Genomic DNA, 25,009 nt, shown 5'->3' with positions numbered 1-25,009 from the left:
ACTCCCTGGCTTTTTCCATTATCCAGCGGATATTGGCTAGTTGGTCCCTAGTTCCTCTGCCTTTTCTAAACCCAGCTTGTACATCTGGCAATTCTCGCTCCATGAATTGCTGAAGTCTACTTTGCAGGATCTTGAGCATTACCTTACTAGCATGTGAAATGAGTGCCACTGTTCGATAGTTTGAACATTCTGTAGTGTTTCCCTTTTTTGGTATGGGGATATAAGTTGATTTTTTCCAGTCTGATGGCCATTCTTGTGTTTTCCAAATTTGCTGGCATATAGCATGCATTACGTTGACAGCATAATCTTGCAAGATTTTGAAAAGTTCAGCTGGGATGCCGTCTTCTCCTGCTGCCTTGTTATTAGCAATGCTTCTTAAGGCCCATTCAACCTCACTCTTCAGGATGTCTGGCTCTAGCTCACTGACCACACCGTCAAAGCTATCCCCGATATTGTTATCCTTCCTATACAGGTCTTCTGTATATTCTTGTCACCTTTTCTTGATCTCTTCTTCTTCTGTTAGGTCCTTGCCATCTTTGTTTTTGATCATACCCATTTTTGCCTGGAATTTACCTCTGATGTTTCTAATTTTCTGGAAGAGGTCTCTTGTCTTTCCTGTTCTATTGTCTTCTTCCATTTCCACGCATTGTTTGTTTAAAAATAATTCCTTAGAGCGCATTACAGTAGTTTATATGGGAGATGACCAGGGCATGAGTGACTGTTGGAAGGGCCTCTTGGTCCAGGAAGGGGCATAACTGGTGCACAACACAGAGTTGAGCAAAGGCCCTCCTGGCCATGACTGCTACCTACTCTTCGAGCAGGAGTCTTGAGTCCAAGAGGGCCCCCAAGTTATGCACCGGGTGTCATGTTCACCATTTCAATGTGCTTGGTACATCGTAACGTTTCGCATGTCATTAGCCTGATACGTGTTTGATCTCAGAAGGGAGGAAGATTCTTCTTCGGGGAGTTCTTATCTGTTGGCTGCTGGGTTGGAATGTGTTTGGGTTATCTCATGTATTCAAGGTTGTTTTCCCAGGATGTGTGGAAAACGGTTACTAGCACCTGGGAGGGGGGTGGTTGCTATGGCTGGTAGGGGGGAGGGATTACGTTTGGAGCCGAGGGTTTTTAGTTTGTATTTGGCGCGCTTTTAGTCATTCTCAGCTTTCTTTGTACCTGTCATAATTTCCCTAATAAATCAGATTTCATTTAAGTAACCTCTTGTGAGTCTGAGTGTTTGGGATAGGCAACCATTACATAAAGCTGAGAATCCAAAACTTCAAATCCCGCTGGCCCCTATCCAGGAAAAGACAAGTCCGTCCGATCCAGTGAGGGAGAGTGCTGGCGATGACCAATCCAGATGTGCTACTCGTGGAGAGTGGGGGGTCGAGCGAGAGAGAGCCCGATTCTACCATGATGCGCCCCGACAGACCCCCCCTGGGAGAACTCTCAGCGATTCGAGAGGAGGCGAGTTCGGGGTCTGAAGGCGAAGCTATGGGCATGAAGACCGTGCCAGAGACCACGGTCACGACCCCAGGCAAACTGGTCACCTGGGACGACAGTCGGGGGGACTTCTCAGAGGCGAGGGGCTCGTCCTGGCGGCAGAGATACCCGCTGTCGCCAACGGTGGTACAGGTGCCGCCGAGGGGGGACTCCCCCACTCCAGACCGAATTCGGGTGCTAGAGTCGAAGATGGACTCCCTGGAGCTTATTTTGCAGAAAATGAGCATGGACCTGAGTTCGCTGAAAGAGGTGCGGGAGGGGTCAAGCCAGCGGCATTCCACCCCTTCCTCACAGGCACAGTCCCCAGAACGGAGAAGGGGAGCTCGCCCAAAAGAGGGGGATCGGGCTCCCAGGGTGGAACTAGCGTCGCCGCCCATCCCTGAGTGGAGGCGGGCGGGACCTGTCAGAGCAGCTGAACCGCCAGTGGGGGGACGCAGCCCGTCGGGCGGAGGATTGAGACACTTCTCTGTCAAGTTCGATGGAGACCCGACAAAACTCTCGTTCTTCCTGACAAATGCCAAGGCGTACATGGAAGAGTGGGGGTCACTTTTTCGATCGGAAAAAGCTAAAATCATCACCATTGCCACCAAGCTTAAGGGGAGGGCAGCGAACTGGTATGTACAGATGTGCCAGTCGGAAGCCCCTGAACTGGAGAAATTCGATGAATTCCTCTGGGCTCTACAGCATCATTTCGAGGATCCACTAGCGAAGGAGCGGGTGAAGCGTGCCTTGAAAGAACTCAAGCAGGGATCGAGAACTGTGGCTGACTACGCGCTGGAATTTAAAGCGCTAGCGGGGAAGCTGGAAGATTGGTCGCAGGCAACTATCATAGAGCTGTTCAAAGATGGTTTAAACACCGAAGTGCTGCGCTGGTCGCTGGGGCGAGATGACCCTGACAGTTTGTATGGGTGGATCCAGCTCGCTGGAAAGGCTGAGCATGCCCACGAGGTGTTTGCGCAGAGACGAGCAACGAAGTCGGGGTGAGATGGCAAGCCCACCCGCCCCTCGGGCTCCTTTGGACGATCCGGACAATGTTCCTGGGAAGAGGAGAGGGAGCGGCGTTACGTGAAGGGGCAGTGCCTGCGCTGTGGCAAGGAGGGGCACCGCGCAGCAGCGTGCCCGAGGGCGAAGGGTGAGGACCGGCAGGGGAAATCAACTGCGAAGTCCCCTTCTCTACCGAGGAAAATGAAAGCAGCTGTGGCCAACAGCGAGCTGGAAAGCGTGCCGTTCTACGGGGATGAGGGTGAACCAGAATTGCTACAGCCAGCGGGAAACGCCAGCCACCTGCTCTAAAGGGCGCTGCAGGGCAGGTGGTAGAAGAGGGGCGCGAGCCGGTGTCGGTGAGTGGCAACTATCGCATTCTCACTGTGAAAGTAAAATTGGGATCCCGTTCTAAGATGATAGAAGTGTGGGCGATGATCGATTCTGGGTGCTCACGGTGCTTAATGCATCCCGACGTGGTAGCTGCCTTGGAGTTACCCACCTTTCCATTGCAACGACCCATTGCTTTCACCCAATTGGACGGGTCCATGGCCAGGGGCAAACCGGTCACGCATTTCACCGGTTTGGTAGCCTTGCAGATGGGTAGCCACTGGGAAGGGTTGTCATTTGTAGTGGCTCCGGTGGGGGGTCCTTTGGTGGTTTTGGGTGTCCCATGGTTGGTCCAGCAGAATCCTCAGATAAATTGGGTCTATCGAACTGTAACCTTTAGGGATGGATTTTACCAAGCACCAGAGGGAACTGAAGCCCCAGAGGAGGTGGTGGGGGTAGCAGCAGCTGCAACTCCGCAGCACCCAACCCCTCCTCTTGAGGGTCTACCGGAGGAGTACCAGGTCTTTGCTGATGTGTTTGGGGAGAAAGAAGCGGATCAACTGCCTCCTCATCGGAAAACTGATTGTGCCATTGAGCTGCTGCCTAACACCCAATTGCCTAAGCCAAAGATTTACTCAATGACTCAGAAGGAACTAACTTTGTTAAGGGAGTTTGTGGACAAAAACTTGGCAAGAGGGTTCATTGAACCAGCTAGCTCGCCAGTGGGGGCACCGGTCCTCTTCCGCCCGAAGAAAGATGGGACATTAAGACTCTGTACCAATTTCCGTGGGCTCAATGCAGTCTCAATATCAAATAAATATCCCGTGCCTTTGATAAAAGATATGTTATCACATCTGGCAAAGGGGAAAATCTTCTCAAAACTGGATTTAAGGGAAGCCTATTACCGTGTGAGGATCCAGGAGGGGGATGAATGGAAAACGGCATTCAATTGCCCGTTGGGAGCTTTTCAATATAAGGTTTTACCCTTTGGTTTGGCTGGGGCCCCTGAGGTGTTTATGCAATTGATCAATGAAGTACTACATGAACATCTGTTTAAAGGGGTATTGGTCTACTTAGATGATGTATTGATTTATACTGAAACTCTGGAAGAACATGTACATTTGGTTAAGCAGGTGCTTCGCAAACTAAGGAAAGCTGAGTTGTATGCCAAACTGTCAAAATGTGCCTTCCATCAAACACAAATTGATTATCTGAGGTACCGGATCTCAGATAAAGGCATAGAAATGGATCCTGCTAAAATCCAGGCTATCTTAGAATGGGAAAGACCCCGCACCCATAGGCAACTTCAAAATTTCCTAGGGTTCAGCAATTACTACAGGTTGTTCATAAAGGGGTTCGCTGAAATAACCTTACCCCTGACTGATTTACTTAGGACAAAGGGGGTGGGAGAAACCCGCCGGGTAAAAAACCCAGGCGCGCTGCTTAGATGGACTCCGGCTTGTCAGGCGGCGTTCGACAAGCTGAAGGAGTCTTTTACACAGGAACCTATTTTACAACATCCTGACCCCTCCAAGCCTTTTGTTGTTCAGGTGGATGCCTCTGATTATTCTATTGGAGCCCTGTTCTTGCAAGCCGATGGGGCAGGGTGCTTAAAATCATGTGCCTACCTGTCCCGCAAATTCTCTGAGACAGAGAGACGTTGGCATGTGTGGGAAAGGGAGGCTTTTGCAGTTAAAGCGGCTTTGGACTCTTGGCACCATTTGCTGGAAGGGGCTAATCACCCATTTGAGGTGTGGACTGACCATAAGAACTTGGAAGCCCTTAGTACCCCTCGCAAGCTGAGCCCTAAACAAGTTCGCTGGGCTCAGTTCTTTAGCCGCTTCAACTTCAAGCTGAAGTTTATCCCAGGGAAAAAGAACTTTTTAGCATACGCACTGTCCCAGCAACCCCAGGACTCCAGCGCCGTGCCAGAGGTGGTCAGCACGCTGTGGACACAGCCACAGCTAGGGATGCCTGCTGTGACCCGCAGCCAAGCCCATGCGCAGCAGCCAGCCGGCAGTGATTCCGCGCCGCAAGGCACCTTGTCCATTTCTTCTCAATTGCAACAAAAGTTTCTAAAGGAGCAGAAAACTGACACTTGGTTGCTAGCCAATAGAGACAATGTTACTTTTGATCGGGGATTCACTTGGAAATCCAACCGTCTCTATGTCCCTGACAGCTTGCGAAAGGAGGTTTTACTTCGTTCGCACGATGATAAGCTTGCTGGGCATTTTGGTTTTGTAAAAACATTGCACCTCGTCCGCAGACAGTTTTGGTGGCCCACATTGTGCAAAGATGTGAAGGATTATGTGGCGTCTTGTTCTGTGTGTGCTATGTCTAAACGTAAAGTGGGAAAGCCTCAAGGCTTGTTGCAACCAGTGGCCAGTCCTGCTTGCCCCTGGGAGGAGGTGTCCATGGATTTTATAGTGGAGTTGCCTCCTAGCCAACGAAAAACTGTGATTTGGGTCGTAAAAGACTATTTCTCCAAGCAAGCGCATTTTATCCCATGTGTCTCCATTCCTTCAGCACGACAATTGGCCCGCCTATTCCTTGTACACGTGTACAGGTTACACGGATGTCCCTCCCGCTTGATTTCGGACAGGGGCACACAATTCACCTCTCAATTTTGGCGGGCATTCTTAAAGCTTTTGGGCACTAAACAGGCATTGTCCACGGCGTGGCATCCTGAGACTGACGGGGCCACAGAGGCGCTAAATTCAACACTGGAGCAATATCTGCGTGCTTTCGTGAATTATCAACAGGACGACTGGGTTGACCTCCTTCCCTTTGCTGAGGTTGCCTACAACAACACTGTTCATCAAAGCACCGGTCAAACCCGTTTTCGCACTGTACATGGCAGGGATTTTGTCCCTATCCCTGACTTGCCACAGCCGTCCATCCCGCCTGCCTCACCGTCCGAATGGGCAACACAGCTGGCGGACTCTTGGCCGGTCATCCAGCAGGCACTGGCGGATGCCCAGGCTGCTTACAAACAGCACGCTGATAAAAAGCATGCCCCTCACCCTGCGTTTCAAGTGGGTGACATGGTATATCTGTCTACTAAATTCATCAAGTCCTCTCAACCTTCGAAAAAATTAGCTCCTAAGTTTGTGGGTCCATTTCCTATTGTCGCACAAATCAACCCTGTGACTTTTAAACTTGATTTGCCGCATAACTTGAAACGCTTACACCCTGTCTTTCATTGCAGTTTGCTCAAACCCCTTACTCGCTCTGACCGCTGGCATGATCAACCTCCTCTTCCCATCATGATTGACGAGCAACAACACTTTGAAGTAAAAGAAATTCTTGACTCTTGCCGGCTTTGCAACACACTGCAATACCTAGTTCACTGGAAACACTTTCCCCACCCTGAGTGGGTGACCGCTCACGATGTGGCTTCCCCTGTACTTGTTACTCGATTCCATATGGCTTATCCCTCCAAACCGGGTCCTTAGGTTTTTTTTGGGGGGGGGCAGTATGTCATGTTCACCATTTCAATGTGCTTGGTACATCGTAACGTTTCGCATGTCATTAGCCTGATACGTGTTTGATCTCAGAAGGGAGGAGGATTCCTCTTTGGGGAGTTCTTATCTGTTGGCTGCTGGGTTGGAATGTGTTTGGGTTATCTCATGTATTCAAGGTTGTTTTCCCAGGATGTGTGGAAAACGGTTACTAGCACCTGGGAGGGGGGTGGTTGCTATGGCTGGTAGGGGGGAGGGATTATGTTTGGAGCCGAGGGTTTTTAGTTTGTATTTGGCGCGCTTTTAGTCATTCTCAGCTTTCTTTGTACCTGTCATAATTTCCCTAATAAATCAGATTTCATTTAAGTAACCTCTTGTGAGTCTGAGTGTTTGGGATAGGCAACCATTACTCCGGGTCTGTCTGGGGCAGTGCAACCCCATCCAGCACTGAAGATGACAAATTCGTGGCACGTGAGGTGCCATTAATCCACAGCCATTCCCTCTTACTAGGGTTCAGTTGAAGCCTGTTGCTCCCCATCCAGGCCCCCACAGACCCTAGGCACTCGGAAAGGGTGGTCACGGCATCACTTACTTCACCCAGGATGGAGATATACAATTGGGTGTCATCAGCATACTGATGATACCTCATCCCATGGTGACTTATGATCTTGCCTAGTGGTTTCATGTAGATGTTAAAAAGGAGAGGGGAGAGTACCGATCCCTGTGGCACCCCACAAAGACGGGGCTGTGGGGCTGATCTCTCCTCCCCTATCAACACTGACTGGGATCGGTCCTGGAGGAAAAAGGTAAACCAGCATAAAACTACGCCACCCACCCCCAACTCCCTGAGCCGACCCAAAAGGATACCATGGTCGATGGTATCGAAAGCCGCTGAGAGGTCCAAGAGAGCCAGGATGGATGCACTCCCTCCATCCCGCTCCCGCCAAAGATCATCCATAAGTGCGACCAATGCTGTTTCCATCCCATAACGAGGCCTGAAACCTGACTGAAAGGGGTCTAGATAATCTGTTTCATCCAGGATCCTCTGGAGCTGCAGCACCACCACTTTCTCAACCACTTTCCCCAAAAAGGGGAGGTGGGAGACTGGGTGAAAGTTGTCCAATACACTAGGGTCCAGCGATGGTTTCTTGAGGAGGGGTGTCATGTTCACCATTCCAATGTTACCGTTACATCATAACATTTCGCATGTCATTTGGCTGATGCGTGTTTCGTCTGGGAGGGGAGGAGGATTCCATCTCGTGGGATTGTTGTATGTCAGCAGCTGGATTGGAATGTGTTTGGGTTATCTCGTGTGTTCAAGGTTTCTTTCCCAGGACATCAGCAGAAACGGTTACCAGCACCTGGGGGGGGGGGGGAGTTTGCAACGGCAGGGCGAGGGGAGGGATTATGTTTGAGCCGAGGGGTTTTTAGTTTGTATTTGGCGTGCTTTTGCTCATTCTCAGCTTTCTCTGTATTTGCATACTATTCTTTAATAAATCAGATATCATTAAGTTCCTGCTTGTGAGTCTGAGTCAATTAGGGTAGGCAATCCTTACATAAAGCTGAGAATCCCAAAAAAGTTTCTGTTAGCCCCTTTCCAGGTTTATTTTGTGAGGGAGAAGTGCTAGCGATGAGCAAACCAAATCTCCAAACCACAGAAAGCGAGGAATCGAGCGAGGGGGAACCCGACTCCATGGTGATAAGAACAGAGAGACTCCCTCCTTGGGAGCTCTCAGAAATTCAGGAGGTGTCGAGCTCCAGCCTGGGAGAAGAGGAGGTTGGAGGTAAAAGAGCCCCTGAACCGACCGGCGAATCACCAGGCAAACTGATCACCTGGGATGAAACGCAGGGACCCCTACCAGGGACGTCCAAAATGTCTTGGAAGCAGCAATACCCGATGTCCCCAACTGTGGTGAGGCAGGAGGGAAAGGAGGATTCCCAAACCCCTGACCATATAAGACTGGTGGAGGCCAAATTGGAGTCACTAGAATTTATGTTTCAGAAAATGTCAATTTTCTGACTGGGGTCCCCGGGAGAGGAGGAGAGAGAAGACTAGTAATAGGCATTCGTCCCCTTCTTCGCCCCCACCTTCTTCGGAGGAAAGGCGTAGGAACCGGCACAGAGAGGAGGCAAGGGTGCCAAGGGTGAGAATTTCAAGGTCCCCTCCTCGAGAGTGGAGATCCCTGGGAGCTAAAAGAAAGTCCGACCACCCAACTGTGGCAAAGGGACCGCCCGGAGTGGGGGTTAAGGACTTTACAGTTAAATTTGACAGAGATCCAACTAAGCTATCGTTCTTCCTTACCAATGCAAGGAGTTATATGGATGAATGGGAACCGTATTTTCATTCAGAAAGAGCCAAGATTAATGCCATTGCCACTAAGCTCAAGGGGTGGGCTGCCGATTGGTATGTGCGGTTATGTCAATCGGATGCCCCTGAACTGGAGGAGTTCGAAGAACTCCTGTGGGCGTTGAAGCTACACTTTGAAGACCCGTTAGCTAAAGAAAGGGCAAAACGGGTGCTGAGGGAGCTTAGCCAGGGGCCACGATCGGTAGCAGACTCTGCTCTGGAATTTAAGGCTCTGGCTGGGAAGGTTGAGGATTGGTCCCAATCTACCTTAAAAGAACTTTTTAAGGACGGTCTGAACACGGAGGTCCTGAGGTGGTCGCTCGGTAGGGACGACCCAGATACCTTGTATGAATGGATACAGTTGGCAGGGAAGGCTGAGCATGCCCATGAAACCTTTGCTCACAGAAAGGTGATGAGATATTCCGGGCTCAACAAGGGTTCCCACCCTGCTGCGCCCACTGGAAAGTCCAGTCAACGTGCCTGGGAGGAGGAGAGGGAGCGCCGCTATGCGAAAGGGCAGTGCCTCCAATGTGGAAAGGAAGGTCACCGAGTGGCGGCGTGCCCGAAGGGCAAGATCAATGATCATTCGGGGAAGCTGACGGGGAAATCTCCCTCCCTACCCAGGAAAATGAAGCCAGCCATGGCTGAAACTGAAGTGGAGGATGTTCCTTACTTCGGGGGCGAGGGGGAGCCTGAACTACACCAGCCGGCGGGAAACGCCAGCCACCTGCTCTAAGGAGCGCCTGTGGGCAGGTGGTGGAGGATGGGTGTGAACATGTTTCGGTGATTGCCAATTATCCCACACTGAACGTGAAAGTGAAGTCAGGCTCCTGCACAAGAACCGTTGAAGTTTGGGCATTGATCGATTCGGGGTGTTCGCGTTGCTTGATGCACCCTGACATGGTGGTTGCTTTGGAGTTACCCAGCTTTCCACTGCAACGTCCCATGATCTTCACCCAGCTGGATGGTTCTACGGTGGGGGGGAAACCGGTCACCCATTACACGGGCATGGTGGCATTGCAAATGGGCAGCCACCATGAGGGGCTGCCATTTGTGGTGGCGCCTGTGGGGCATCCCTTAGTCATTCTGGGGATTCCTTGGTTGGTCCAACAAAACCCCTATATAAATTGGGTACACAGGACTTTGACTTTTGGGGATGGTTTCTATCAAGCCCCTGGGGAGGACGACGCTCCGGAGGCTGCAGTGGGGAGGGTGGCGGCAGCAACCCCGCATTTCACTGTCACACCAATGGAGGGCTTGCCAGAGCAATACCAAGGCTTTGCGGGTGTGTTTGGTGAGAAAGAAGCGGACCAACTCCCACCCCATCAAAAAACTGACTGTGCGATAGAGTTGGTCCCCAACGTTCAACTGCCCAAACCAAAAATTTATGCCATGACTCAAAAGGAACTGGCGGCGTTGAGGGAGTTTGTGGACAAAAACTTGGCCAGGGGTTTTATTGAGCCAGCAAATTCGCCAGTGGGTGCCCCCATCTTGTTTTGAGCAAAGAAGGATGGGACATTGAGACTTTGTACAGATTACTGTGGATTTAATGCGGTCTCGATATTAAACAAATATCTTCTGCCGTTAATAAAAGACATGTTAGCACATCTGGCTAAGGGGAAAATCTTCTCTAAGCTGGATTTGCGGGAAGCCTATTTCCGCATCCGCATACGGGAGGGGGATGAATGGAAGACTGCTTTCAATTGTCCCCTGGGTTCTTTTCAGTATAAAGTTTTGCCTTTTGGGTTGGCGGGGGCACCAGGGGTGTTCATGCAATTGATCAATGAAGTGTTACATGAACATTTGTTCAAGGGTGTACTGGTCTATTTGGATGATGTTCTGATTCATACTGAAATGGAAGAGGAACATGAGCGCTTGGTGAAACAGGTGCTTAGCAAACTGAGAAAGGCTGAGCTCTATGCTAAGCTTTCTAAGTGTGAATTTCATCAGACTCAGCTTGACTACCTGGGGTACAGGATCTCTGACAAGGGCATTGAGATGGATCCTGCGAAGATTCAAGCTATTTTGGGGTGGGAGCGCCCACGCACACGCAGGCAGCTCCAAAGTTTTCTTGGGTTCTCCAACTATTACCACCAATTCATCCAGGGGTTCGCAGAAATTGCGTTGCCTCTCACTGACTTGTTACGTACGAAGGGGTTGGGGGACACACGCAAGGTAAAGAACCCGGGGGCATTGCTCAATTGGACACCTGACTGCCAGTTGGCTTTCAACAAACTCAGAAGACTGTTCACTGCTGAACCCATTCTTCAACACCCTGATCCCACTAAACCCTTTGTGGTTCAAGTGGATGCTTCCAATTTCTCAATTGGAGCACTCTTGCTGCAAGCGGATGCTGACAACCACCTGAACCGTGTGCGTATCTGTCCTGGAAATTTTCCAAGATGGAAAGGCGGTGGCATGTTTGGGAGAAAGAAGCTTTTGCAGTCAAGGCTGCTTTGGAGGCATGGCACCACCTATTAGAGGGGGCTAAATGTCCTTTTGAAGTTTGGACTGACCATAAAAATTTGGAAGCGCTCAGCACGCCCCGTAAGCTCAGTCCTAAGCAGATCCACTGGGCTCAATTTGTCAGTTACTGTGACTTTAAGTTGAAATTCATTCCGGGCAAGAAAAACTTCCGGGCTGATGAGCTTTCCCGCCTGCCCCAGGATTTGGTGCAGGCACCTGACGTTGTGGGTACACTGTGGACAGAACGCCATTTCGGTTTTCAAGCTGTCACACGCAGTCAAACTCGTGCGCAGCTGCCCCCAGCTTCAGTTTCACCGGCTGGGGGAAGGACGCCAGTTCCCTTGCAATTGCAACAACAGTTTCTGCTAGAGGTGAAATCTGATACTTGGTTGCAAGCAAATAGAGACAATGTTACATTTGACAGAGGCTTAGCTTGGAAGCAAAACGGCCTCTATGTCCCTGACAGTCTGCGAAGGGAAATTTTGATTAGGTCTCATGATGATAAAGTGGCTGGTCATTTTGGGTTTGTCAAAACCTTGCATCTGGTACACCGCCAATTTTGGTGGCCCACATTGAGACATTATGTAAAAAGTTATGTTGCTTCCTGTCCTGTCTGTGCCATGTCAAAACGGAAGGGGGGTAAACTGCAAGGGCTGCTTCAGCCAGTGGCCAGCCCCTCCCATCCTTGGGAGGAGGTTTCTATGAACTTCATTGTGGATTTGCCTCCTAGTCAGAGAAAGACTGTGATTTGGGTGGTAAAGGACTACTTTTCCAAGCAAGCCCATTTCATTCCATGTGCTTCTATTCCGTCTGCTCAGCAATTGGCCCGCCTTTTTCTAATCCAAATCTACTGGATTCACGGTAGCCCCTCCCGCTTGGTCACGGACCACAGGACACCATTCACTTCCCAATTTTGGAAGGCATTTTTGAAGCTGGTGGGCACCAAGCAGGCATTGTCCACTGCGTTGCATCCGGAGATTGACAGATCTATGGAGGTTCTTAATTCGACCCTGGAGCAATTTTTGAGGGCATTTGTCAACTATCAGCAGGATAATTGGTTTGATCTGCTACCTTTTGCTGAGGTGGCTTATAACAATGCTGTCCATCAGAGCACAGGACACACCCCTTTCCATATTGTTTTTGGATGGGATTTTGTCCCCATTCCTGAGTTGCCTCAACCCCATGGGCAGCCCTGCTCTGCGTCTGATTGGGCTGCTCAACTGGCAGATTCGTGGCCAGTGATTCAGCAGGCGTTGGCTGATGCCCAATCTGCCTATAAACTGCATGCTGATAAGCGACGAGCCCTTCAACCTGCTTTTAAAGTTGGTGATAAGGTCTACCTTTCCACCAAGTTCATTAAGTCCCCTCAGCCCTCAAAGAAGTTGGCTCCTAAGTTTGTTGGTCCTTTTCCCATTGTGGGAGTTGTGAACCCGGTCACGTTTAAACTGGATTTGCCACACAATCTGAAACGTTTACATCCTGTTTTTCATTGCAGTTTGCTCAAGCCTGTCAACCACTCCGATCATTGCAGTTTGCTCAAGCCTGGCAACCCCCACCTCCTGCTCTGATCATGATTGATGGACAGCAACAGTTTGAGGTGAAGGAGGTCCTTGATTCTCGCAGACTTCGTGGCACCCTGCAGTACCTCATTTGGTGGAAACACTTTCCCCACCCTGAGTGGGTGTCTGCCCGTGATGTTCACTCTCCTGTTTTAGTTAGACACGTTCATCGAGCTTATCCTCTGAAACCTGCTCCTTAGTGTTTTTTTTGGGGGGGGGGCGGTATGTCATGTTCACCGTTCCAATGTTACCGTTACATCGTAACGTTTCGCATGTCATTTGGCTGATGCGTGTTTCGTCTGGGAGGGGAGGAGGATTCCATCTCGTGGGATTGTTATATGTTAGCAGCTGGATTGGAATGTGTTTGGGTTATCTCGTGTGTTCAAGGTTCCTTTCCCAGGACAACAGCAGAAATGGTTACCAGCACCTGGAGGGGGGGGGAGTTTGCAACGGCAGGGCGAGGGGAGGGATTATGTTTGAGCCGAGGGGTTTTAGTTTGTATTTGGCACGCTTTTGCTCCTTCTCAGCTTTCTCTGTATTTGCATACTATTCTTTAATAAATCAGATATCATTAAGTTCCTGCTTGTGAGTCTGAGTCTATTAGGGTAGGCAATCCTTACAAGGGGGCACACCAGTGCCTCTTTGAAGGCTGCCGGGAATACCCCCTCTCTCAAGGAAGTATTTACCACCATTTGGACCCAACCACACGTCCCCTCCCGAGCTGCCTTCACCAGCCAGGAGGGGCATGGATCTAGTTGACAAGTGGTAGCATTTACAGTCTGGAGGATCTGTCTTTGAGGAACGAGTTCAGTATGTTGCCTGTTGTTTCACTTTTACAATAGAAAGTGAACACCTTGTGTTTTCTGAGTAATTTCTAAAAACACCATGACACCAGGTTACCTTATGTACTTTATGTAAAGTTTGCACTGTGTTATACTGCCACCGGCTGGATTTACACACAGTGAATATGATGCTAAAGCACTGCCCCCCCCTCCTTTTCTGTTTCTGTTTTTTCCTCCTTTCCCTACTTCAATATTGATTTCTTCATTAGAACTGGAGCTTATTTCAGTTAGGGAATTGGGAGAAGGAGGGCATCAGTGTGGCCAGGCAGATGTTGTCAAGATATGATTATGCCAAATTAAAGGGCAAGAGAGTAACATGTCCTAAGATGCAGCAGTGAAGCCTAAGGGTTCAGGGGTGGACCTGGTGGTAAGCATAGTGGTGCTTGAGTGGGGTCTTGTATAGATCACACCGGTCCTCTCTGATGACATGCATGACTTCTTGCTGCCATAGAGTGCAACATGATGGAGGAGAAGGTTATTGAATTTTTAAAAATCAAATTTCCCCTTAGATTTTCCACTTCTGCAGTCCTTCAGTTTGGTCTAGTGGTTAAGGCAACAGGCTAGAAACCAGGAGTCCGTGAGTTCTAGTCCCGCCTTAAGCATGAGAGCCGGCTGGGTGACCTTGGGCCAGTTGCTCTCTCTCAGCCCAGCTCACCTCACAGGGTTGCTGTTGTGGGGAAAATAGGAGGAAGAAGGCATATTAGGTATGTTCACCACCTTGAGTTATTTATAAAAATAATAAAGGCGGGATAGAAAATAAAATAAATAAATTTACCAAAACCTGACTTGATCAGCAGCACCATCCCTTTCTTCAACTCCCTGCCCAAGTAACGGAATCCTAGATTCTGGATCCATCCCCTTCCCTGCCCAGCATGACTGAGCTTCTGACAACTCTTTGGCAGGCTGTGAGAAGCATCGATATTAGAAGGGGATTCACCATAATTGATTTGTAGACATATGCTTTGCATACATGAGTTCTGTATCCCACACTTCTTGAAACACTAGAGCATAGAATGTCTTCAGGAATGCTGATTAATTAAATCAAGAATCTGTTGTTGATCAAGAAGCTGTTGACCGTCACTTACTACTAAGCTGCCTCAACATAATGCATTTTCCTAAGTTTATGTTTTTAATATATTGAACTATATGAACAAATTGGTCAAGTACACACTTTATCGTTTCAGCAAGGGGTTTCCAGCAAGGATGGGCAAACTGCAACCTCAAGGCTGCCTGCAACCCCCCCATCCCCCTTTTTGTGGCCCACAATGCTTTCCCTCACCATAATTGTTGAAAACGGGTGGTCTGACTGTTGAAGGTATGAACCCACTTTCTACTGACCACAAGAGGGCAGTGGCATGAAGAGAGAGAGAGTGTCAAGGATTTAAGCTGTGTCCCTTCCCTTCTTGGTCTATCACTCTGCCTGCTCTAAAGGAGTTTACTAATCCTGGTCTCTTTCTTCTACCTTTCTTCCCAGGCTCACATGTCCAGAGCACATGCTGTCCTCCTGATAGCATACAGTGAGTTTGGTCCTAGGCTGTGCCTAGCTCTATAATATGTTTTCTATAACTAAAGCTCCTTTAGGTTATAATTATAAATAAGCTGACCATACATACTGTTTTGAATGGGACAGTCCCGTTTTTTAACATTTCCTGACTGTCCTGTCATTTTAATATAAATGTCAATTTTGTCCCGTTTTTTTAAAAACATTGGAGCCATTATTGCTAGAATGCAGTCTGAGCTTTGCAGCAACGGCCGGAAAAGTGCTGAGCTCTGCAGCAAGGGCAGAACAGTTGCAACAAAGCTCAGCTTGATAGTTGCGAAGAGCGCCAAAAAGAAAGCAAGCCCATTGGCTGCTATCTCCAGACAGCGCAAGGAAAAAAGAATAAAAGGATGGAAAGAAGAGGAATGGGTTGTCGGGGACAACCGTTCTTCAGGCTCAGCTTCCAGAGCTCGCCTCTTAGGATCCAGTCAAATCCAGAACCGGGAAGACCTTCCCAGCCTTGCACAGCCAGACCACCAGACAAGCCTGCCTTCCTGTGCCTTCTCTGCCCAATGCCGCTTCCAGTCCTGCCCTGGTGAACCAGCCTGCCACCCAAGCCTGCCTGCCTGTGCTGCCTCCGATCACTGCCGCTGCCTCCAAGAGCTACCAGGCTGGAGCTCCGTGCCTGAACCTGCCGGCTTCCATGCCAGTCCTAGTGCCTGCCTTGTACCTAGTGTGGACTGGACTCATATTTTTTTATAGCTTGAAGTCTACCTTTGCAATGCCAAAGACAAAGAGGCAAACCTGCAGTTTTAATGGCAATCTCCAGAAGGAATTCAAATTTATTAAACTGGACAAACTGTGCAGTGATGGAACAAAAGTGGTATGCCAACATTGTAATATCCATTTTTCCATTGCTCATGGAGGTAGAAGTGACATCAACCAACATCTATGTAGCCAGAAACATAAGGATGCTGAAAAGACTCTGGCTTCAGTTAAAAACATCAGTTCATTTAGGAGACGTGATGGTGATACTGAAAGCAATAAAATTGCAGCAAGTGAAGCTGTTTTTGCTTATCATACTCCTGAAATACAGTCCCCCTCTATGTCTACCTAAATTTTTGTATGAGTTCTGTCACTGACGAATAATTGTTAGCTCAATATGCTATATGCCAGCAAATTTGGAAAACACAAGAATGGCCATCAGACTGGAAAAAATCAACTTATATCCCCATACCAAAAAGGGGAAATACTAAAGAATGTTCAAACTATTGAACAGTGGCACTCATTTCACATGCCAGTAAGATCCTGCAAGGTAGACTTCAGCAATTCATGGAGCGAGAATTGCCAGATGTACAAGCTGGGTTTAGAAAAGGCAGAGGAACTAGTGACCAAATTGCCAATATCCGATGGATAATGGAAAAAGCCAGGGAGTTTCAGGAAAAACATCTATTTCTGTTTTATTGACTATTCTAAAGCCTTTGACTGTGTGGACCATAACAAACTGTGGCAAATTCTTAGCGGTATGGGGATACCAAGTCATCTTGTCTGCCTCCTGAAGAATCTGTATAATGACCAAGTAGCAACAGTAAGAACAGACCATGGAACAACGGACTGGTTTAAGATTGGGAAAGGAGTACGGCAGGGTTGTATACTCTCAGACTACCTATTCAACTTGTACGCAGAACACATCATGCGACATGCTGGGCTTGAGGAATCCAAGGCTGGAGTTAAAATCGCTGGAAGAAACATTAACCATCTCAGATATGCAGATGATACTACTTTGATGGCTGAAAGCAAAGAGGAACTGAGGAGCCTCATGATGAAGGTGAAAGAAGAAAGTGCAAAAGCTGGCTTGCAGCTAAACCTCAAAAAAACCAAGATTATGGCAACCAGCTTGATTGATAACTGGCAAATAGAGGGAGAAAATGTAGAAGCAGTGACAGACTTTGTATTTCTAGGCACAAAGATTACTGCAGATGCTGACTGCAGCCAGGAAATCAGAAGACGTTTAATTCTTGGGAGGAGAGCAATGACCAATCTTGATAAAATAGTTAAGAGCAGAGACATCACACTGACAACAAAGGTCCGCATAGTTAAAGCAATGGTGTTCCCCGTAGTAACGTATGGCTGCGAGAGCTGGACCATAAGGAAGGCTGAGAGAAGGAAGATAGATGCGTTTGAACTGTGGTGTTGGAGGAAAATTCTGAGAGTGCCTTGGACTGCAAGAAGATCAAACCAGTCCATCCTCCAGGAAATAAAGCCAGACTGCTCACCTGAGGGAACAATATTAAAGGCAAAACTGAAGTACTTTGGCCACATAATGAGAAGACAGGACACCCTGGAGGAGATGCTGATGCTAGGGAGAGTGGAAGGCAAAAGGAAGAGGGGCTGACCAAGGGCAAGGTGGATGGATGATATTCTAGAGGTGACGGACTCGTCCCTGGGGGAGCTGGGGGTGTTGACGACCGACAGGGAGCTCTGGCGTGGGCTGGTCCATGAAGTCACGAAGAGTCAGAAGTGACTGAATGCATAAACAACAATAGTTATCTGAGCATATCTCCAATTTCTTAAACTAAGAACTGTACAGGTCAGCTCCTGTTGCTACTGCACTAGGATTTTTCACTGCAATCATTTATTCAATGAATGTAACAAAAGTTGACTAAAGTTTTCATTTCAAAATTTTAAAGTAGGTTCTCATTTAATCCTAGAAAGAGGAGGATCATAAATCAGAATAGAATACTTCCCAGAAGATTCCAGATTCCTTATCACCAGTAATATAAATAATTAAAAAGAGCATCAAGCAAAGATAGCAGAAAGATTTTATTTATTTTTATTTATTTATCATAGTTTTATTACTGCCCATCTCCCCCACACGGGGATCCTGCCTGAAACCATAAAGACCTGTTGCCCAAAAGAAGAAACAGCCCAGGGTTTATAGACCACTACAAGGCATCTTATTTGTTTATTTGGCACTCACAACTGTAGAATTTTAGCCAAAGCTCTTTTCATATCCTTATTTTTCAAACTGTAAATAATGGGATTGCACAAAGGAATGACAATGCTATAAAACAGGGAAATCATTTTGTCCTGGCCTGGAGAGTGGCTGGACTCTGGTCTCATGTACATAAATATGGCACTGCCGTAGAAAAGCACCACAGCTGTCATATGGGAACCACATGTGGAGAAAGCTTTGTGCTGCCCTTGTGCAGATTGGATTTTCAAGATGGTTGCTAGGATGCGGATGTAAGTTGTCATGATAAAGGAGATGGGAATAAGCAAGGTGAAAATGCACCCCACCGAAGTAACCTTTTTAATAATTCTGGTATCAGCACATGCCAGCTTCAGCAAAGCTGGCATTTCACAAAAGAAGTGATCTATCAAGTTAGGGCCACAGAATGGCAACTGCCAAGTGAGAACAGTATGGACCACTGGCAGGACAAGGCCGCTAGTCCAGCATGTCATGGCCGTAATGGTGCACATTCTTCTGTTCATGAGGACTGTGTAATGCAATGGATGGCATATTGCCACATATCTATCATATGCCATCACTGCAAGGAAAAAGCACTCTGCTGTGGCCAAGACCAGAAAGATATACATCTGCATGGCACAGCCAACCACTGAGATGGCTCGTCTTGGGCTTTGAAGGTTGGCCAGCATCTGGGGGATTGTGCTGGAAGTATAGCAGATATCCACACAGGCAAGTTGGCTCAGGAAGAAATACATGGGCGTGTGGAGTCGGGCATCCAGCCAGATGAGCATCAGGATGATTGTGTTGCCCACCAGGGTGAGAGCGTAGACTACAGAGAAAAGTCCAAGCAATAAAAGACGGATCTTCAAGCTTCTAGAAAGGCCAAGCAGAAGGAATTCAGCCACATATGTTTGATTTGCCATTATAGCTTCCCAGTCCCATTTTATGTGCACAAGAGGGAAATTCTGTCATCTACAGTATATCCAAAATAGTGAATATCAGTCACTTCCATCGCTGTAAAAAAGAGAAATGGACTTAATATATGAAAGGTCATGAGTCCCATAAAATTTAGGATTAAATACAATTACCAAATGTTCTTGATCTACATACATTTCCTTTTTTCTTTGCTATTTACCAAAAGGTAACCCCCTTTTTTTCCTGCAGGGTTGTTGGTCCATTTTACATGGATGACTAATAAACAAACAGAAAACCAAACATTTCTTCATGATCAGCAGAAATGTCAGTTACCCAAAGCAAAGGCAAGGAAAAGAACTAGAAACAAATTGTTAAAATGAAATAAAATAAAGATATTAATAGGATGTGGGAGGAGCATATTCAATGCAAACATAACCCAGCCCCTTTCATTTCATCATAATTTTATGTCTGAGGTTTTTATATGCACAAAGGTGGAAAGATTTGACACGACACAGTGGAAGAACGGATGGTGAAGTTGATGGCATTGGCTGAGATGGTGAAACTGACAGCTTTGATTAAAGTCATTGAGTAATTTTAATGCTACTTGGAAGCCCCTTTTGGACTTTTCGCATGAAACAGAAAAAAATGAAATTATATATATGGATTTAATGATTAGAAATAATAATGGATAATAGAAATAATGGAAGTTATATTATAAACTTAGAGTAAGAGTTTAATATGAATTTATACTTGTATCATATGCTGGTCTTTGACCATAATAAAAATGTGTTTGTTTGTATACTTATATCTGTTGCAAAGAAAGTCGGTGGTCATTCTTTTTCTGTATTTCTTTTTCTTTTTATCCACTTCTGACTTTGTTCTTTCTTTTCCTTTTTACTCTGTTCTTCTTTTCTATTTTCTATCTTAATCATTACTTTTATCTTTTCATCTTGAAAATCTAATAAAGTTTATTTTTAAAAAAAGAACTTTATGTCTGTCTCATAAAATGAAAGCAGTGCAGCAAAGGGCCATGAAACTTAGCACATGAGAGGTTGGCTCTTCTCTAGGAATAAAGGGAATTTACTAAAATGCATACATACATATGGTGATTGGTTAAATTTGGAGGGAATTGTAACAGCTTAAACATTTCTGGGCATTTCAGTACAGAGAACCAAATTTTCTGGCCCAGACATGAGGGGTTGTGTATGTGTGTGTGTGTCAGAAGCACCTACCAAGGCGCTTCTGTGTTGAAAGGATTTGCTGGTGACGTCACCGTTGCTCGGGGGATGCCCGAGGGGGCTCCTTTCATGTCCCTGTTATTTTTCCCACTGAAGTGGTACTTATTCATCTATTTGCATTTGCATGCTTTCGAACTGCTAGATTAGCAGGAGCTGGGACAAGTTGATGGGAGCTCACTCTGTCATGCGGCTCGCGCTCTTGGGTTTCGAACTGCCAAGCTGCCAACTTTAATGGTCCTCTGCCTCAGCATCTTAACCACTGAGCCACTGTGGCCAATAAGTTTACTTTTCATTACAGACATTTTTTGTTCTGCAAATTGCCTGCCATCTGCTTTTGAGAATGTCAAGAAAAGGCTGTGCAGAGGAAAATAGTGATTGCAGAATAAATCAATATGAGAATTGTAATACTTTGCCTACATTGATTCTTTGTGTGGACTCCATGAGAGAACAAGAGCCCAATTACTGTTTTTTGGGGAAAGAAGGAAAATGATGGCTTTAAACATTCCTCTAGGGTGCCCACTGGCTATACAGTGCTTCATCAATTTTCCCTCCTGTCTGCTTGTAACTGAGCGCAGGCAGATAGAAAATTTAGCATTCATGTGCAAGACAGGGGAGGACAAGAGGCAAGTAGCAGTTATTTTCCTATATACAAATGCTGGCTACTTCTTGCAGGCTAAGCTAAAACAACAGGTTGAAGCATTCTTATTCTGCATTCTTAAATCAAAGGTTCTTCACTATGGAATAAAATGTTAGACCTGTACGTCAGTACCAGTATGTCAGTATATCACATAAATAACATGTACAACTCGCACTTTAAATTCATGGCACAGATACATTTTGGCTATTTTGTTAAAAAGAAATAGACCCATGTTTCTGAAACCTCTTTGCATCAGACTCATTCAATTTCAGACTCCTTTAGTTTCATCTTTAGTTACAGGATGATTAATAACTTCTTTTTGCTGATTAGTAACTGTTGTAAGCAACATTTTGTTCAAATTTTCTTTCATCATTTCATCATGCCACAGATAGCAAAGAAGGTCACTATTCAATGTTGGAAAGATGCAGCTACCTCAGATTTACAATCCTGAGTCACAGTTACTGAATGTTCCTTCCTCTTTATGAGCTAGTTGTTTAGTGATACAATAAAAGGCTTTTTTCATCTTGTTCTACCAAGCATTTTTTCTACTGAGAAATTTCTTAATTCTGATCAGCTTCATGCACTTCTGTGGCACTCTGGAAGGCTGGAACATAATTCTTTCCACTCTGTTCCAAGAGCCCATGTTCCTTTCACTTCCTTCTTTCACTTTGTTCTTGTTCTTGTTCTTTTTCCTTCATTTTTCCTAAATCTCACTCCTGAAACTGACAAATAACAGTCTGTCCCATATTCAGAATCTGTCATCACTGTACAGTATCTGTCACTAATTTTCTCAATCTTCTTTCATAAACAATCAAATAAATCATGCTTTTTTATTCATCCCTGTAGCATGTGTTTGTGTGAATAGACTTAAATTTAAATTACACATTGAAAACAGATTATTTTTCTGACCAGCTACCAAATTGTCACCATTCTTATTCATTCATGGGTCTCTGAATCACCCAATTGTTTTTTTTTATTCTCCCATTTCATTCCCACCTACCCATTCATGTAACCTAATAGAATATTTTTCTACTCAGAATTTTGTTCATTCATAATATTGAACAATTTCCCCCAAATTCATTCCTATCTCTTTCATTATTCTCTTTCACTACAGCATAACATGCATCTGTCTCTAATTCAGATAACTCCATATTTGCTGACATTTTTGTCCATTTAATCATAATTAAACCTACAATTTCACCTCCGTGCATATATTTATCAACTCCATTCAACAAGATCTGATCACCTTCAATCAGATGTATTATGTCCTTCAATTGTTTTTTCTAAACTTCACAGGCATGCAACATTTTTGTTTTTATTTCATTTCATTTCATTTTTTACCATTTACTTCTCTTACATTCAAAGTCACAATCTTCCATATGCTGTGGTTGTTACCAGGTAGGCTCATATATATTGATCTCTACCCCTATCATAGCAGTGGACATTTATGACTTTCATATAATGCTTCCCTAGTATAATATGGAAGGTTAACTGCCTTAGGAAGCATTCAGTATTCCTCGCTAATACTAAGGACAGTACCAGTCAGTTTTGGCACACTTTGTCCAATATGCCATAGGCTCAACCAAAGTCCAGTTGTACCCCCAAGCATTCTCATGCTATTCTATGCAAGCTGGGATATCTAATCTAGAGATTATCTTTCAACCAATGTGCTGTTGCCTGCATTCAGGGCCGCAACTGGGGGGGGGGGGCAACCGGGGCATGTGCCCCAGGCGCCGCACTGGGGGGGCACCAAAATGAGCACTGGGGGGGCACCAAAATGAGTGCTGGGGGGCACCAAAAGGTGCAGAATCCATGTTTGCCCTGGGTGACACAGACCCTAGTTGCAGCCCTGCCTGCATTCATGGCATGCATTCATGCCATACATGGAGTATATGGCATACACTCAGGATACATGGAAATGCATTTACTATCAAGATTTGCCGTCTCTTTCCTAACTGGGCAATCCCATTACATGACTCTTCTGAAGACTTGGCAAGTTGTCTAGTAAGTTTGATTAAGATTCACTACATTAAAATGGATTCAAGGAACATTATTTTGACCAGTTGATCTTAAAATATGACTCAGTCTGGAACAAGCCCATTTCAATTATCTAACTCTTTACAATGCCTAGATCTTTGAGCTGCTTATACAAATTTTATTAAATCTTATAATAGTACTGTTTAAAACCTGTTACAAATGCTAACCCCTACGATGTTTACTGAGGGTTCATCCTGTAATATAATAGTGGAATCATCACAGAACTCTGATAAGAGACTAAAAAGAAATGTGTACTCTTCTTTCCCCAGTTAGGGACCCATTTTTTATTTTCCTCAGCTCTTTACTTTTTTTAAGAAAATCTCTCCATATTTGGAAATCCCTGTTAGAGATTTAGACATCTCTATAATAGAAGTTAAATATTATTAGAAAGCTTGTTTGCTCTATTGGCTAAGGTGCTGGATTAGAGGCCAGGAGACCATGAGTTCTAGTCTAGTCTACAGATGGAACCCTGCAGGGTGACTTTGGGACACTTACTATCTCTCAGCTCTAGGAAGAAGGTACTGGCAAAGCTACTTCTGAAAATGTTGCCAAGAAAACTGCAGGGAATTTTCCATGTAGCCACCAAGAGTTGGGGATGACTCAGTGGACCATAAGAATAACATTACATTTGTGGTGCAGGGTGGTAGGCGGCTGTATTGCAACCGAAACTCTCCCCACGACCCGAGTTCGATCCCAGCGGAAGCTGGATTCTCTCTCGGGTAGCCGGCTCAGGTCGACTCAGCCTTCCATTCTTCCGAGGTCGGTAAAATGAGCACCCAACTTGCTGGGGAAGGTGACGACTGGGGAAGGCAATGGCAAACCACCCCGCTATAGTCTGCCAAGAAAATGTTGTGAAAGCAGCCTCCCCCCCAAAGGGTCAGACATGACTCGGTGCTTGCACAGGGGACCTTTCACTTTCACCTTTTCATGTTGAATTAGATACATCTAAATTTTCTAGCTACAATTTCAGTAGATACAACTCAGTGGTTAAAAATTCCATTAAGTTTTTGGGGCAAGATTAATATTATCAAAATGAATATTAGATAGAGCTTAATATGTATTTTAAGAGGTATTCCAGTATTAATCCATTAGTTATTGTCATACACAGAGAGTTAATGAGAAAATATTTTATGGCAGGCTAAAGCCCTTGAATACCCTTAGCCAAACTGAGGTTAGTTACAATGATGGTGGCTATAGATTTTATGCTATATAATTGAGAATTTATTTTAACAACTATACTCTTTTAGAACAAGATTTTTATGAATATTCCTCTCTATAGGCCTTTTTGGAGAGTAAGTTTGTTACACTTCTGACAACTTGACAAGTTTTAGGATCCAAACACATTAAACAAGGATCTTCCCTTCCAGCCTTGAACATTGCTGAGCAGACTGACATTTTGATTCCGAATTATGAGAAATTGATGTTGTAGAATAATACAGATTTGAAAATAGCACAAAGGTTTACCAAAATGTTTACCAGAATACTTAGGCCAAACAAGGGATCAGTACTTTAAATTGATTCTTAATGGTAGTTTTAAAGATGTTGAGAGATGAATGAATATGACTTTCCTACAAGTTTTGCTTGGCAAGGTACTTACAGTTCAAAGACCTCTAAGGGAGGCAGTGCTTGAATAAAACCAACAATTCAGTATTAAAAGGAATTTAAAAGTAAAATGAAAGTTAGAAGTGTGTATGTGTGTGTATACACACACATACACACACGCACATGCACACGGACATGTTGAAATGAAAAATGAGAATACCCAATTTGGGATAATCAAAGGGTCCATAAAAATACATTTCTTATGATTTAAAATAATATTCATTCATGAAAAGATATTACTTCATGTTTATTAGACCCCTCAAAAATGTTTTTTTTTTATTTTTATCCTGTCTTGATTATTTTTATAAATGATTCAAGGTGTTGAACATACCTAATACTCCTTCTTCTTCCTATTTTCCCCACAACAACAACCCTGAGAGGGGGGTTGGGCTGAGAGAGAGGGACTGGCCCAAGGTCACCCAGCCGGCTTTCATGCCTTAGGCAAGACTAGAACTCACAGTCTCCTGGTTTCTAGCCCAGCACCTTAAGCAATAGACCAAACTGTTAGATGTTAGGGGTTTTTTCTGTTGGTATAGTAAGAAATTTGAAGATTCTTTAACTTATATGAACTGGTCTTGTCCAGCTAGCCTTATTTTGGTTTCAGATTATTACATATGTTAATATAATTTGGGAAGGAAATAAA

General features: G+C 45.6%; 2 protein-coding genes across 2 annotated transcripts in view; both read right to left on the bottom strand.

Annotated features, from left to right (window-relative positions):
- The window catches only part of MRPL51 (mitochondrial ribosomal protein L51), a 377,933-nt gene that overhangs the window by 206,603 nt on the left and 146,321 nt on the right, over positions 1-25,009 (bottom strand). The gene's annotated exons all lie outside the window — the stretch shown is intronic.
- On the bottom strand, positions 17,943-18,860 carry LOC134490158 (olfactory receptor 2A5-like). Its single transcript, XM_063293048.1, has one exon. The coding sequence runs from the start codon at positions 18,858-18,860 to the stop codon at positions 17,943-17,945; it is 918 nt and encodes a 305-aa protein (XP_063149118.1).

The sequence above is a fragment of the Candoia aspera genome, chromosome 2 (assembly GCF_035149785.1).
Source record: "Candoia aspera isolate rCanAsp1 chromosome 2, rCanAsp1.hap2, whole genome shotgun sequence".
NCBI lineage: Eukaryota > Metazoa > Chordata > Lepidosauria > Squamata > Boidae > Candoia > Candoia aspera.
Note: the sequence above shows the minus strand (reverse complement) of the source record. Positions and strands in the feature narration are given on the sequence as shown.

Excerpts from the sequence above, each read along its gene's own strand:
- LOC134490158 (XM_063293048.1), bottom strand. The coding sequence starts at position 18,860 with ATGGCAAATCAAACATATGTGGCTGAATTCCTTCTGCTTGGCCTTTCT.